General features: G+C 43.3%; 1 protein-coding gene across 1 annotated transcript; it reads left to right on the forward strand.

Moving 5' to 3' along the window:
* Positions 1-13,739: 13,739 nt before the first annotated feature.
* Positions 13,740-16,949, forward strand: LOC118745803. Its single transcript, XM_036479479.1, has 3 exons — positions 13,740-14,342; positions 14,439-15,603; positions 15,934-16,949. Exons 1-3 carry the CDS (start codon positions 13,740-13,742, stop codon positions 16,947-16,949), a joined length of 2,784 nt encoding a protein of 927 aa, XP_036335372.1.
* The last annotated feature ends 577 nt before the right edge of the window (positions 16,950-17,526 follow it).

The raw sequence follows: 17,526 nt of genomic DNA on the forward strand, positions 1-17,526 counted from the left end.
TTTACTTTGAACATTTAGAATATGTTTGAATATTTCAATTCAAATTATTTAATAAATGAAATTAATAATTAGGAGATTTGTGTTAATAGAATTGAGTTTAAAACGCATTAATTTCTGAACTGTATAGAATACGTGTTTAAAAAATCAAATTTATGAGTTAATTTTAATATGTTTCCCAATGTCAAGCGAAAGAGATTTCAAAAAAATTTAGTTTGAAATTGCTTTTAAAGAGGGTTTGCCATCTATTTGAAAGTGAAATTTGTCTAACTTATACACAAGTAAATGAAATATTAAAATATAAGTGTCCAGCCGTCTTTAGTTAGAAAGTGTTATTAATTAGGGTTGCCACTTATTCGAAGAGTATAACTATGTATGGAGAATGGTTCCGTGCGCAGAAGTGGAAAACTTTTGACTGCCATTTACCTGGGAGTGACTAGAAGTGATCCTTGTGCGTGCGGTTTAACCCCCGCCCAATGAAAAAGTTCAGAAAGCCTCGGATGATATCCTTTTTTTTGACGCCGACCACGGCAAACGTGTAAAGGACAATGATTTGAGGGTACGCACCTTAATGGAGGAGGTGCCTCTGCTCGGCTGGTTGATGTCCTCGGGAAAACAAAGGCTGGCATCACCGCCATCCAAGAAATGCGATGGACGGGGCAAATCAAGCTAAGCGTGAAGCCTTGCGACGTCTACTACAGTTACTAGGTAATGGAGCGCGGGAGGTAGGAGAGAGACTCCGACAGCCGGTTCTACGTACCGGAATGACTCGGGTTTCACCCGACCAAGGGCTGTTGTTTCGGCGATCTAACCCCGTTTAGGTCGGCGAAGTATCTCAGAAGTTGTCCGTCTATAGGGCAACATTCACTACGCATTCTCCTACTCAGGGCTGGCATCGAGTCAAACCCTGGGCCAGAAACATACACCTGCTGTGTATGCCGAAGACGTTTACACCACAACTCCACCTCAGTCAAGTGTAATGCCTGCGAGGGGTGGAGTCACCTCAGGGTCTGCTCGGGACTACGGACACACAGACAGTGGACCACGTCGTACGTGGCCCCCTGTTGCTCAAATAGAGCAGCCTCCACGGCAACCCATAGTCCGCCCGTGCAGCCCCACACACTCACACAGCAACCACACACAGTCGCCACAACACAACAACATACCACAGCCACCACAGACCACATAACACACACAACCGCACCACCACCCACACGCCGCCGCCAACAACTCCTGGTTCCCCCTACAATCTGCACGGTATGTCAGACCAGAATATTCCGTAATGTGACATCAGTCAAGTGCAACACCTGCCTTGGCTGGTGCCACTTTAGGGCATGTTCAGGTCTGCGCACCACGCGAGATTGGACGGGGAACTTCGAGGGCCCGTGTTGCGCTGCTCGGTCGCTGACATCAATTGCGACGACCCCCACTCCCACCACAGGGAGGCAATCACCTCAGCAGCACACACAGCCAACGGCGACAAGAACATACACCTCACTCACACCCCACATCACAACACGTCTCCCGAACCACATGAAGCTCCTCCAATTCAACTGTAACGGGCTACAGAGCAAGATTGAGGAGATAACCGCCTTTATGTGTCGGCATGGTATATTAATAGCTGCGGTCCAAGAGACGAAGTTGCACAGCAATTCAACTTTGTTGAATTGTGCCGGGTACAACGTGCACCGTCGAGATCGCGAGCGAGATAATGGTGGTGGCTTAGCGTTCATCACGCACCACACCGTGCAGTATCGTCTTATCGAAGCAGACATCGACCGCAGGGATACCACCCTAGAATGTCAGGGCATAGCTATCCGGTCAGGCGATGTCGAGCTCGAAATATTTAATATATACATACCCCCTGTCACCTGCTGCCCGGCAGGATATCACCCTGATATAGGTGCGCTCCTCAGAGGTGAAAACCGTATGGTAGTAGGTGACTTTAATGCGCACCACGATCTTTGGCACTCAAGCCTGTCAAACGATCGTAGGGGAACAGACTTGGCTGAGCAGATAGACGATTCGACATTCTGCACAATGAACGACGACGCACCCACCAGGATTATGGGTAACTGCAGTAGCTCGCCAGACATCACAATAGTCAGCGCTGGTCTGATAAACAGCATAACGTGGCGACCTATGCTGACTCTAGCATCAGACCATCTACCCATAGTCATCTCGATTGATAAACCAACCGACTTTGCCTCCGCCAAACACCGGACCTATGTCAACTTTTCTAAAGCTGACTGGAAAGGTTACGCGGAGTTTACTGAAAACACCTTCACATCGCTCCCCACACCAACCGACGTCCATCTCGGTGAACGTAAGTTCCGCAGGGCTATCACTGCTGCTGCAGCTCGCTTCATACCGGCAGGGTGCATATCGGACCCACGTCCAAACTTCCCTGCCGAAGCGGCTGTTTTAGCAAATGAGCGTGATAGCCTTCGTCAGGCCGATCCCGGAGATCCCCGTATCAGGGATCTCAACGCGGAGATTCGGCAACTTGTAAACGTACATAAGCGGAAGAAGTGGGAGGAGCATCTGAAGACTTGCAACTTCACCTCTGGTGTGAGCAAGCTTTGGTCAACCGTGAGGTCATTGTCTAATCCGACGAAGCACGACGACAGAGTCGAAATTTCCTTCGGCGACCATGCTTCGTCGGACCCGGAGCGATGCGCGAGCTATTTTAGCCGGCAGTTCATACTGCATCCTCCGGTGGACAAAGCCAAGCGTCGAGTGACCAGAAGGCTGCACAAACTGCCAACAACTTGTGCCCCCCTTGCTTTCACTTGCGGTGAAGTTCAGGTGGCCATCGGGAAGGCGAAAGCCTCCAAAGCCATGGGTCCCGACGGAATATGCACGCTGATGCTGAAAAATTTGGGTCCTGCGGGGGTAGCGTACCTAACGGAGGTCCACAATTTGTCAATGGCCACTCTCATCATCCCAGACATCTGGAAGGTGGGGAGAGTGGTCCCACTGCTCAAACCGGGGAAACCTGCAAACAAAGGAGATTCGTATCGTCCGATTACACTCCTTTCCCCGGTAGCGAAGACACTCGAGGCCTTGCTACTCCCGTACTTCACAAATCACCTGACCCCAGCGAAGCATCAGCATGGTTTCCGTAAAGTGCACAGCACAACAACAGCACTTAACGCCATAAACACTCAGATAACTCGTGGCCTTAACCGTAACCGTCCCTGTGAGAGAACGATTCTAGTAGCGTTGGACCTGTCAAAGGCGTTTGACACCGTCTGCCATTCCACGCTACTAGAAGATATAGAGGCCTCCTCTCTCCCACAGAGGCTCAAACGGTGGTCGGAAAATTATCTAAGTGGTCGACATTCGTCGGTAATGTTCAGAGACAAAACGAGTAAGCAGCGAAAAATAAAACAGGGCGTTCCTCAGGGTGGTGTCCTTTCCCCGCTACTGTTTAACTTTTATATTTCAAAGCTCCCTCAACCACCAGAGGGAGTCTCGATTGTCTCCTATGCCGACGATTGCTCGATTATGGCGACTGGGAATGGAATTGATGACCTGTGTTCGAAAGTAAACGGCTATCTCTCCGAACTTTCTCGCTTCTTCACTGCAAAGTGTCTAGCCCTCTCCCCTACGAAATCCTCCGCGACCCTGTTCACAACCTGGACGAAGGAGGTCAGGCTACCGCTGGGGATTCACGTCGATGACACACCAATTCCGACGGTGAATAACCCCAAAATACTCGGAGTAACTTTCGACAGCCTGCTCTCCTTCTCTGCGCACTCAACCGCTATTGTCAATAAAGTACAGAGCCGCAACAAGGTCCTCAAGTCGCTAGCCGGCAGTACTTGGGGCAAAAACAAAGAAACGTTGCTGGCAACATACAAGGCAATAGGCCGGCCGGCTTTGAACTACGCAGCGCCAGTGTGGTCGCCTGGGACTAGTAGGACGCAGTGGACGAAGCTACAGACCGTACAAAACACCGCACTGAGGACAGCGACGGGATGCCTCTTGATGACGCCTGAACACCACCTGCACGGCGAGGCGCAAATGCTCCCGGTAAAGGAGCACAATATAATGCTCTGCAAGCAGTTCCTGATCGGGAGCCACAGAAGTGGCCACCCGAGCAGACAGCTGCTTGCAGAGGAGCCCTCGCCTAGGCACGTCAGGAGGCATCTATATGAACTAACGGACGAAGTCCAGAGGTTCATTAATCAACCTCTGGACCCGACAGCCTACAGACAGGCCTTGAACGGCATGCACAGGGACTCAGTCTCGAGTTATGTAGACTCTAGACCTGTGAATGCCGTTCTAGGCACACCACCCCCGGACATTGACGAGACGGAGCTTCGTCTGCCTCGGGAGACGCGCACTACACTTGCACAACTTCGCTCCGGCTACTGCAGCAGGTTAAACTCCTACCTGAGTAGGCTGAATGAGGATGTGCCAAACGAATGTCCGGCATGCGGAGAGACCCCACATGACTCGAAACATCTCTTCGCATGCCCGGCAAACCCGACATCCCTAACGACCTTGTCCTTATGGGCAAACCCCGCAGAAGCTGCACGCTTCCTAGGGTTGCCGTTAGTGGAACTTGACGACAACGACTGAGATACCAACCGATCTGGGCGGGGTTGTTGTAGCCGCTACAACAACAACAACAACAACAGAGAGACTCCGTCGCTGAGTACTGGCGTTCTCGCCGGTGGAAGAACGTCTAGCCACAATCGGCATCAAAGCGAGATTCTTCACCATCTCTCAGGAAAATTCAGCATCCACGACGAAACGTCCGATAACGGTCTGAGGCTGATCGACTTCGCCGGGGCCCGAAACATGGTAATATATAGTACTACGTTCCAGCATAAGAAGCTCCACCAAGCTACGTCGAAAACGAGAAACCAAATCGACCATGTTGTGATAGACGGAAGGCACGCTTCCAGTGTTTTGGACATAGGTACACTCCGAGGGTCAAACATCGGCTCGAGCCAAGAAGCGCGCCAGCCTCTGTGCAGCAAAAAATGTGCGTCCAACTATGCAAAGACATTCGACACTCGACTCACACACTTGCTCTTTGACAGGACTCATAACAATTCGACATACGTGAGCAGTGGAACAACATTTCCCGATCATTAAGTCCCGCCGCCGAAGAAGTAGTTGGATTTCAGCGGGGCAGAAATAACAACTGGTACGATGAGGAATGCCAAGAAGCCGCAGAGAGAAAAGACGCCGCCTATGAGGCCACGTTGCGATCGGGTGCAACGCGACTATGTGGGACCGTTATAGGGAACTGAAGAAGGAAGCGAGACGTTTTTGCCGCAATAAGAAGAGAGAGGCCGAAATACGTGAGTGCGAAGAGCTTGAGATGCTGACCGACAGGAAAAACGCCCGAAAATTTCATCAGGGAGTTGGGCGACTTAAGGAAGGATTCAGGACCAGGGCGAACTCCTGTAAGAACACCCATGGCGACCTAGAGACTGATGTCCAGAACATACTTAAATTTTGGAGGGAGCACTTTACCACCCTATTGAATGGCAGCAGCACTGAAAGTAGTAGAGATGACGAACCCGAACCCCCTGTCGATGACGATGGAGTCGATATCTCCCTGCCTGGCTACGACGAGGTACAAATACCGATTCGGCTGAAAAACAACAAAGCTTCTGGAGCTGACGGCCTGTCAGCCAAGCTATTCAAGTACGGCGGCGAAGAGCTGATGAGGTGCACGCATCAGCTCTTATGCATAATATGGTCAGATGTACGCATGCCCGACGACTGGAATTGAAATGTGCTCTGCCCAATCCACAAGAAAGGCGACCCCGCCATTCGCGCCAACTACCGCGGGATCAGCCTTCTAAGCATAGGTTATAAGGTCTTATTGAGTGTATTGTGCGAAAGACTGAAGCCCACCGTCAACGAACTGAGTGGACCATATCAGTGTGGCTTTAGGTCTGGAAATTCACCAGCTATTTGTCGATTTCAAAGCCACTTTCGACAGCGCGAAGAGAAGTTGCCTTTATTCCGCGATGTCTGAATTTGGTATCCCCGCGAAACTAATACGGCTGTGTAAAATGACGTTGAGCAATACCATCAGCTCTATCAGAATTGGGAAGGACCTCTCCCTGCCGTTTGATACCAAACGATGTTTCAGACAAGGTGACTCCCTTTCATATGATTTCTTTAATCTGATGTTGGAGAATATAATAAGAGTCGCAGAACTGAACCGCTCAGGCATAATACTTTACAAGAGCGAACAATTACTGGTGTATGCCGATCACATCGATTTTATCGGTAAAAACAAGGGCTACGTCTGTTCTGCTTTCCCGGGATTAGATAGAAAAGCAAAACAAATGGGTCTGGTGGTGAACGAGGACAAAACGAAGTATCTCCTCTTATCACACAAACAGTCAGAGCATACGCGTCGTGGCACATACGTCACTGTTGGCTGTTACAAGTTTGAAAAAGTAGACGACTTTGTTTATTTGGAAACCAGCATTAACACCAATAATAATATCAGCCTTGAAATCCAATAGAGAATCACTCTTGCCAACAAGTGCCACTTTGGACTGAGTATGCAATTGAAAAGTAAACTCCTCTCTCGTCGTACAAAGATCACACTATATAATAGAGTTGTCAAACTATCGATGGGACTATCGATAGTATCGATAGTTTAAATTTTTTTAGACTATCAATACTCATTGATAGTTCTTTCTTATACTATCAAAAATATCGATAGTTTAGTAGGACTATCGATCTATTGTTGGTAATACCGGCATCTTTTAATTTTAATTAAAAATTTTGTTTTTTAGTGTGATGCCGACGTCATATTCAAATATGCACGCATTTAGGCCAACATACATACATGTGTTAATCGTAAATCCTGTTTTGTTTGTATAACTTGTGTTTGTTTTTGAACTTTTTAAAAACATTATTTTGGCTAAGCAGTTACTTAATTTTGAATGATTATAACTTTTATAAGATAATATTTATTTCACTATGATCCTGTAAAAACAAAGCAACCTAACTGATTTAGCACTATCGATAGCGCTATTGATAGTTTTGTTTTTTTCGAGACTATCGTGAATATTGATAGTTTTTCTGAAAACTATCAAAACTATCGATGGTTTGACACCTCTACCATATAAGTCACTCCCCTGCATAAAATTTAATTAGTTTGAAAGTAATTCATAAACTACTTTATTTTCAATGATAACTAATTGAAATTCTCACTATTTTACCTGCAACGAACTCATTTATTTAACATGGCGATGCCCTACGAAGCAGTCAATTGCCTTTTCCTGCATGTATTTTCAACTACTTTAAAATGAATTTGGCTGAAAAACCTTCAAAGTCAGTATGTTTCGTTTGAATACGCTTTCGTTCTGCACTTCACAGATGCTTTTTCATAACTAAGAAAAACCGAAATTAAAAATTAAGACTTAAATGAGATTTGGACATGGACATTCTTGGTTGCCACCATTTGTAGCAAGCATATTTGCACGCTCAGCTACAGCCGACTCTGCATTTAATTTCAACTACTTTAAAATGAATTTGGTTTACACAACTTCAAAGTCAGTAAGTTTCTTTTGAAGACGCTTGCGTTCTGGACTTCACCGAAGCTTTTTCATACTTCCAAGAGCAAAAAGAGTATACAAATTCGAAACATTTACTCATTGTATTTGTTTTAGAGTAGTCTTTCAATTAGTTGTTTTTAAAAAAATAACTTGTTTCCGTCAGGGTCATCATGCCTGTGCTGGTGTATGGCGCGGAGGCCATAAAGAGAGAAAGATTCTGCGAAAGATTTACGGACCTTTACGCATTGGCGATGACGAATACATTGAGGGGAAAAAAATATTAAAATCAAATAGAAACGTAATTGATCTTTCTATAAACGTCAACGAAAGTACTGTATATTGGTAAAAAATATTCAATTCAATTACGGGCATATTGAAATGGCCACGTTCGTTCTGTAAAAGCATCCGTGAAGTGAATAATCAAGAGAAAAACTAATAAGAAATTTTAATTTGCATGTGTTGCCTGCAGTGGAACTCGAACCCTGACCACCTCTGGATATTAACAAATTGCGGCATCTTTCCGCACTCAGCTACACCCAGACATATAAATTTGATTTCAAATGTTGAATTTCCATGAACACGACAGCACGCGATTTGTACGGATATATGTACATGTACTATGTATCAGGGTTGCTGCGAATATTATTCAGAAATAAAAGTCCTTTCCGGATAAAAAACAAACCGCCTGTCCAAATTAAACAAATTTGGTATCATATGAAAGAGGACTGAAATAGCTTTCAAACAGAAATAACGAACGACCCCTATTTATATTTTTTTATAATTTAATACAATAGAAATTCATATACCTGACACAAGGTTTGTTCTTTGGTAATTAATTAACATTTCTTATTCAAATATTTTTCAGTATGTGGCTTTCCTCGTTTAGACATTTCCATTTTAAAGCTATATAAGTCCTCTTTCATCTGATACCAAACTTGTTTAATTTGGATGAGCGGTCGGTTTATATCCGGAAAGGACTTTTATTTCGGAATTATATTCGCAACAACCCTGCTATGTATGTATGTGAGTATGTGTTGTCGCCGCTCTGCATACTTGGGATGCGTATGTACACTTACATATACATACTCAGATGTGAACAGTCAAATACGTGCCTAATAAATTTTTGTGTGAAAATACTATTTTTAAATACGAATATTTTTAAACGATAATCAAATATGAAGTATTCATTTTTACTATGCCCTCTTTTACCGCAGACGTACCGCAGACTTTTACCTCAGTGTACCGCAGACGATTTAACGATGAGCTGAATTAGCTTTACAAGGATATAGACATAGGCAGCGACTTAAAATTCAGTGGCACTATTCGAATGGACAGAAACGCTCCTGCTCTGAAAGTATTCAACGTGGGCCACGATGCTGGTAACAGAGGAAGAAGAAGACCTGCTCTACGGTGGAAAGACCAGGTGAAGAAGGACTTGGTTTCACTTGGCAATTCCAATTGGCGTCAGTTGGCACAGAAGAGAAATGACAGGGTGCGCTGTTTTGGACGCTGCCAAAATCGCTTAGGCGGTTACAGCGCCAATAAAGAAGAAGCAGATAACTATGTATGTACATATGTACATGTCGTCGTTTAAAGTACAAAACCGCGTACCGGGGTTCTGCAAAACCTCGAAACTAACTTTTGTGCTAAAAAAGATATTTGCTCACCGGAAGCTCCTCTCATCAAGCTCTTATCCTTTCATACTCAAATATTGAAACCTAGGTATGTGGAGAAGAGATAATTAGGGATAAATGAGAGAACCGTTTGGAAATAAGACAAGTTTTACTCTCTCCTATAAAATTAAGGCAGCGTGATTTTTCAACTTTTGTACTGATTTTACTCATTTTTTTTCAATCAGTACGCTAAAGTCCTGATTTTTTTAAATTTGTACTGATTTGTACTGAATTTTTAATTCAAGCAAAATACTTAAGGATTTCCATAATATTTTTACATAACGTTGGGACTTGCTTAAACTGCACTGTAAAAAATAAGTGAATAATTTAAATATAGTTGACATGTTTCCAACAATGTTTGATATGCCCAAGAAATTAATACAACAAAGATATCAATAGATTTATGGGCATATCGCCGGGTCGTTACGTACCAGTTGCGATAATATGACGAAGCTTAAATTATTAAAAAGGGAGGCTGACGTTTTTTCGTCGAGTGTTGTTAGTTATCTCGAAAATATCTTGCAGTTTGGTAACAGCAAATTTGAATATTCGAATGGTTTTTGCCTATAACTTTAGCTGCGTTTAGATGAGACGATTTATGACAGGCGATAATCGCCTGCAAAAGTTGACTTGCTGTCTACTTTGAGGCAAGCAATTTTTGAATCATCATTTACACAAGCGATTTTTCTTGAGCAAAGTTGAATCGCCTAGAAAATCGCCTCATGTAAGTTCAGCTTTATAATTCTTTTTTTCGCAATTTACTTGTAAAAGAGTTTTGCATACAAGACATAGAGTTAGATACTCTTTTCAGCGAATTCCTAGTCTTTCGATAAGGAAATATAGATGAAGTCCTTAAATAGTGGTACTTTTCCACAGTGTGAAAAAATATGTAACCGGCTTCTATTTAAAATGTTTGAAAGTGCACTTCAAATTAAAAGTAATTTTAAAATGAAATGTATAGAATTCTTCGACTACTTAAATACTGAAAATGGAAGTGACCTGATTATTGCTATTCAAAAATGTAATAAATATAAAATAATTTATTGGCTCCAGTGTACAATTATGTGTTCACTCATGTTAAAATGAATGACATTTTTGTTTTTATGAACAATATTTTATTTTTATAATAAAATATTGTTGAAAACAAGTACTCCGGCATTTTAGAGTATTATCTGTAATTTATATTCACAATTTTGCTTTGAATAAAAGTGTACTGAAAAGTACTGATTTTTTTAGCATGGAAAAGTCTAAAGTACTGATTTCGCGCATAAAAAATCTGGCAACCCTAATGAGAAGAAGCATGAAATTTGTTGATTCAGAGTTGTATACAAATTTACTGTGGTATGAAAGGGAGCGACAACCGTGCTATGCCAGAGTGGCACATGACATGACTATATCATAGTGACCGAAATTAATTACAGCAGTGTAAAAAATTTCAAATTATTCTCTATTACTATAGATACTAATACTGATCATTAACTGGTTATATTAGACCGTAAATGATAATGAACTGTTAAATTCTGACAACGCTAGTACTTAAACCAAATTTACTTAAAAGTTGCGTTCCAGATGCTTCACGATTTGCAGGTTTTACAGGATTTTCTCTTAGTGAATTTCATACATAATACAGCTTGTAGCCAGAGGTAGTGGCATGTAAGACTCATTTAAATCTACTCATCATGTTGGAGCAGCTCCAGGTAATGGACCATTGAATGTGGCTGAAGTTATGACCACCATAACCAATAGAGTCTCCAAGAAATCGCATGTTCTGAATCTATACGGTAGCAATTCATAGCAATTACTATTGTATGTGTGTATGATTCATATTTGTGACATTCTTTGATCAAATCGATATTAAGTATATCTGAGGAGCTCCGGGTAATGGTCGCTCAAACTTGGGTGTGCTTAATGAGCTATCTTGGCAGAAGCATTGGCGGGAATTGCAGTCTCTATAACTACAAAAAACTCGTTTTTTTAATAAAAACCTCAATATATTCGAAATTTTAGCATTTTACTTGATAAATTCACAAACTAACATAAAATTCGCGTTTTTTTCGTAAAAAAATGATCTTACAATGGATATTTTTTTAATTTTAAATTTACCTTTAAGAAAACTCTATTCAGTGCAATAATTACGATTTGAGTTTTTCAGGTTAAAGAAACACAAGCGTTAATTATGTTCTTAACTATTGCTATTATTCTTAATTAGGTATTGATATTACACTTCACCTACATTTTGTTCAGAAATAACACATAATTACATATATTTTATCCTCGAAAAGAACTTTTTCTAATCATGAGGCGAAACTCCCCACAGTTAGTGTTGCCGTGCGCGCAAAACGAAAAGGCTGCACACAACCCAAAGTACTCCTCGGGGACCAATTGGTGAAAAACTTCGAAAAGGTTTATTACTGTATATACTGTGGCTAGAACATTTTTAGCGATATAGAGTGATTAGGAATTTGGTGCAATGAAAAACGGACACCGTGCTCGAGACCTGTCTTCAGCCGGAAACGGCTGGAGGGGATTATATGAAATATTTGAAATATTTTGTTAGGTTTTTTGATGGGGTTGCCATCTGTTTTAAAAGTAAAGACTTTTATTTTGACCTAACAAATGTTATTAAATAATAAAAAAAAATATACAAATAGTTGGTAACCTTCGTTAAAGTATTTCTGTTCGAAAGCTATTTCAGTCCCTTTTCATTATTGCACTTTTTCCCAAAAAAAATCTAGGATTCTTATGCAGGAGGTGCTGGAATCGAAGGAACACTGATAACTTTACTTTACCACAATATTTTGCCCCGCACTTTTATAACATCTAAAAAATAAAAACTGTTATTTTCGGTCTCTGTTTTAAACAGACATTAATTTATTTATTGTATTTTGTTTGCCAGCCGCTGTGGTGTGGTGGTAAGCAGTGCGCGCTTCCACTCCGCTGCACCTGGGTTTAAGCCCTGGTCAAAGCAACATCAAAAAAAAATATAGAAAAAAGGTTTTTTCTTAACAGCGGTCGTCCCTCGGCAGGCAATGGCAAACCTCCGAGTGTATTTCTGCCATGAAAAACAGCTTCTCATGAAAATACAATCGCCGTTCGGACTCGGCGTAAAACTGTAGGTCCCTCCACTTTGTGTGATAACATCAAGGCGCACGCCACAAATCGGAGGAGAAGATCGGCCAAACACTAACATATGTGTAAGCGCCAATCTATTATTATAATTATATTTTGTTTAATTATTTTGTCTACTATTTTTTCAAACTTTCCTTCTTCTTTGCTTTTTATTTCGATTATCAAAATTATCGTCATAATTAATTTATTACTCTCGCTTTAGAGTGTAATTTTGCAATTTGACAGTTCTAAAGATTTTAGTCTGAAAATCTGTTTTGAGGAATTATTTCATTTTGAGGGTTTTCGATAAAATCAATTTATCACTTGCTTTGGTGTTTTAATTAAAAAATGGTTGATTGTGAAAGATAATATCAAATATATTATTGTTGGATATTTATGGATGATGACGTAAATGCAATAACCTTGTAAATTTTTGACATGATAATGATGCCAATGATTTTGAAAATCAAAAAATAAGGAAAGTTTGAAGAAAATAAAGCGAAATACAATAAATAAATTAATTTCTGTTTAAAATATTAATTGCGGTTTTTGAAATCACATCGCGACTGACTTTTTAATAAAGATCTCTAATTTGAGTATTTATTTGATAAAAAAAAACTCTAATGAAATTCAACAAAATTGGCCTACAGCGTAGGGCTGCCAGATATCTCTGTTGCCAAACCGTGACACTTTGGGGGGAAAGGGGGGGAGGGGCCTCTCGCTTCCTTCTCTTCCGCTTCGAAAAAATTGCGCGCGAAAAGTTTAAAATCTTATTTTGACACACAACAACAAAAACATAAAAACATGAGATCACGAGATCATTACAACGTACGCCAACAAAACAAAAAACTTATCAAAACTAAAGCACAGAGAACTTTTCACAATGCATGCACCTTTTTTATCCTTTATAAAAAATACAGTTTATACTAAATACAACTGTTGGATTCATAACGCACTGCTGCCAACCTTTACAACATACCATTGTAAATGACATTTGTTCTAATTCTTTCCTTCTTGCTAAATAATAAAACGAGCGACTATCAGCAGAAACACACGCGTTTTTCATATTCCAGTTTGAAACTCTTGGTAACATTAACGTACATTATTTTGGTCCATCGAACCGGATTCCGCAGTCGGGACTGAAGTATATCTTTAAACAATCCACTTTTATAATTTAACTAATCTTAAAGTCTCGCGACTGCACGACGTAAAAAGCCCAAAAATCGTTGCAACGATTGCAGCAACTACATCGTAACCTGCAAATTTGAGGTTACGTTGGACACGTGATCATGACGGTCAAACTGCGCGATGCAGCGTTGAAGACCATCAAGAGATACTTGGCTGTTTCCATCAACGATGCCAACGGATTCAGTAGCTCAAAAATTGAAGGCTACGTGAAGCTTCTAGAAGAGCAATGGGCAAAGTTCACGGAGGCACAGGATGCGTAGAGGTTTCATGTGGGGTCGAAACGATTGATGCTGAAGAGCAAGCGCGTGTGCAGGCAGAAGCCTGGTACGTAGAGGCGCTTTGTAACTTCAAGCAAGTGCTTAGTCAAACATCGTTGCCTATCGCCAGTACACCCACGGCAGTAACACAGGCTATCGAGACGTCGACTACGGAAGTGCGCCTACCCAGAATCGAGCTTCCCAAATTTAGTGGTGACTCAACTGGGTGGATTCTATTCCACGATTCGTTTAAGGCATTGGTGCACGATAATACGACGCTCTCAGGCTACCAGAAGTTGCACTATCTTCGCAGCTGCCTTCAAGGCGAGGCGCTGCAGGTCGTCTCTAACCGAACAATTTCGGAGGCAAATTACCATGTGGCTTGGGATCTGATTTGCTCAAAGTATAAGGTGATGCGAATCATCGTTGATAGTCACTTTCGCGCAATATTCAACATAAAGCCAGTTACGAACGAAACAGCACAAACACTTAATCACGTTCTCAATTCAATGTTGCAAAACATACGGGCTTTGCAAGCGCTTGAACGGCCAGTAGAGGCGTGGGATGATTGGGTAGTATATTATCTGTTATCTAAACTTCCACATGAAACCCGGAAACAGTGGGAGTTGTCATTAACGAATGATAAGCTGCCTACATTCAACGACTAGCAAACATTCCTCGAGAGCCGGTGCCGATCGCTAGAGGTACTAGCACCTGGTAGTGGCGGACCAACCAGCAAAAGGGGCAGTAATGCAGCCGTGTTGCATGCGGCAAGTTCATCCAATCGACATTCGCCTTGCCACACGCAATCTTCAAGAGCCGATTCATGCACGTACTGCTCTTCTCAGCCCAGAATCTACGCCTGCAGCACCTTCAAGGAGCTAAGCCCGCCTGCTCGAGCACAAATCATCAAACAAAGGGAAGCATATTTCAACTGTCTTCGTCAGGATCACAAAGCATCAAATTGCAAGAGCACGTCCAATTGTTTGAGGTGTGGTCGCCGGCACCACACGCTACTCCATGAAAGCTACAACAACACGAATAGCCCTTGCGAAACATCAGCAGCGGCAGCTGATACAGCATCATGCGCTGCACCTGCACCCAACCGGGTGTCTAGCGAAAAGCATACTCATCTAGCAACTAGTTCTCTTGGTCCTGTCAATGCGCTATACCGAAGCCACGACAGCGCCCTTGCGACAACAGCGCTAGCTTCGTCACAAAGCGCAGCTGAGCTCACTACTCCTGCAGGGAAGCGGGAGTCTAATGGAGCAGACATCAATTGTAATAATGCACCAGCTGCACCGTTACCGCTAACAGAGTTTCCACCGTGTGGCACATCCGCATTCTTGTCACCTGCTAAAGACCAAGCGCCCAACGGAGATGTTCAACAAACAACAGTATGGTCGCAGGGTGGCAACATGACATCACACTACGCCGAAGCAGACAACGCCATATTACTGGCTACCGCAGTAGCCAATGTACGTGACTACGCCGGCCGCTGGCACGCTATGCGCATACTTTTCGACAGTGGGTCGCACGCTTCATTAGTCACAGAGCGTTGCGTACAACAACTACGTCTTCCAAGCAGATCATCAGCTATCCTGATCACAGGCATAGGCTCTACGCCAAGCGGTAGGACAAAGGGTGAGGTACTCCTTACTATCGCGTCATCGCAATTACAGCCGTCTTACGTCATCAACGCCTTAGTTTTGCCAAAGATAACTAGCGATCTACCTACGACCTGCGTGAGCGTCGCAGATTGGCAACACATCAAAGGACTTGCACTGGCAGATCCGCACTTTGCCACACCAGGTCCCATCGACATACTCATCGGTATGGACGAAATGGAGCATTTTCTGACTACTGATCTACGCAAAGGCCCTCCTGGTACACCCCTGGCTCAGCGGACACCACTCGGATGGGTTCTCTTTGGACGAACCAGAAGTCCAACAATTACTACACATGCGGAGGTCCCGAGCCTACATTGCGATGTAGGCCTTGTTAAGATTTTAAGCAAAGTTTAGGAGCTTGACCAGGTCCCGCATCGGCAACATCTCACGAACGAAGAAAAGTTCTGTGAAGATCTCTTCGACTCAACACACCAACGTGCAGCAGACGGGCGTTTCATTGTGCAGCTACCTCTAAAACCTTCTGTGCCTATAGGCGAGACCCGTTCTGTCGCATTACGCAGTTTTTACAGGCTGGAGAAGCGATTAGCTGCAAACGAAAACCTACGTCGGCACTATGTGGAGTTCATGCATGAGCTGTTGCGGTTGGCTCACATGGAGTGCGTCCGTGATAGACCTTCATCCTGTTATTACATGCCTCATCACGCGGTATTAAAAGAGACAAGCGAAACAACAAAATTAAGAGTTGTGTTCAACGCATCGATGAAATCCTCCTCAGGTTTTTCGTTGAATGATGCATTAATGGTTGGCCCACCATTACAACAAGAATTATTTCCCATTCTATTGCGTTTCCGTATGCATCGTTATGCCATGACCGCCGATATAGCGAAAATGTACCGCGAAGTATATGTTCACGAGAAGCATGTGGATTTCCAAAGAATCGTATGGAGAGATGCGCCAACCGAAGAACTGAAAGACTATCGCATACTTCGTCTCACTTACGGTACAGCTGCTGCAAGTCACTTGGCTGTGAAGGCGTTGCAGCAAGTTGCTAAGCATAACATGGCAGAATTTCAGTCCTCTGCGGAAATCATTCTACGGGATTTCTATATGGACGACCTCCTTACAGGAGCTCATACCGCGGACGAGCTTGTGTTGCGTCAAAGTGAAGTATCTCATTTACTCTTAGAAGGCGGATTTGAGCTGAGGAAGTGGGCCAGTAATTGCAAGCAGCTTTTGGATAAGATTGCAACATCCACAACGCCGATAAATCATTTGTTAGCTGAAAACGAGGAAGTGAAAACGCTGGGGTTAACGTGGAACACGTCTCACGATTACTTGACGTATGCGGTAAGTCTTAAGACACCTCCTACTATACTCACCAAAAGAGGTTTCCTGTCGGATGCCAGCACTACTTTCGATCCGCTCGGTCTAATCGCGCCTTGCACTATAAAGGCGAGAATTTGGTTTCAGCAGATTTGGCGCACTGATGTCGATTGGGACGAACCGGTTTCCGATCAAATTTGCGAAAGATTGGTACCTTCATCGTGACGAGCTTCGATTGTTGTCTAACCTTAAATTAAACCGTTGGCTGGGTATTAGCCCAAATGCGCACACCGAATTTCATGTATTTGCAGATGCTTCGGAGAAGGCGTATGCGGCCGTGGCCTATGCACGTACTAAGTACTTAGACGGCAAGATCGTGATCAATCTAGTTGCATCCAGGTCGAAGGTTGCTCCGCTGAAAACTAAAACTTTACCCCGAGTGGAGCTGTGCGCTGCTCGCCTAGGAGCAAAACTCATTAAGCAGATCACCGCTTGTGTGTGCTCGCCAGAAAGTCGCATGTTCGGGTGGACAGATTCAACTGTGCCATTGGCTTGGCTACAAAGTCACCCTAGCCGATGGTCTACATTCGTGGCGAATCGCGTGGCGGAGGTGCAGGAAATACTACCCTCCTAATGCTGGGCGCATGTCAGATCCGAAAGCAATCCTGCTGACTGTGCCTCCAGGGGTATGTCGCCATCGAGTTTGCTGTCACATAAGTTGTGGTGGCACGGTCCATCGTGGTTGTCGTCATCTAGCTACGTACGACATGAGGTCAAGCGACAAGATCACATAACTCAGCTT

This window comes from Rhagoletis pomonella, unplaced genomic scaffold (assembly GCF_013731165.1).
Source record: "Rhagoletis pomonella isolate Grant_MI unplaced genomic scaffold, Rhpom_1.0 Rhpom_scaffold_00009, whole genome shotgun sequence".
NCBI lineage: Eukaryota > Metazoa > Arthropoda > Insecta > Diptera > Tephritidae > Rhagoletis > Rhagoletis pomonella.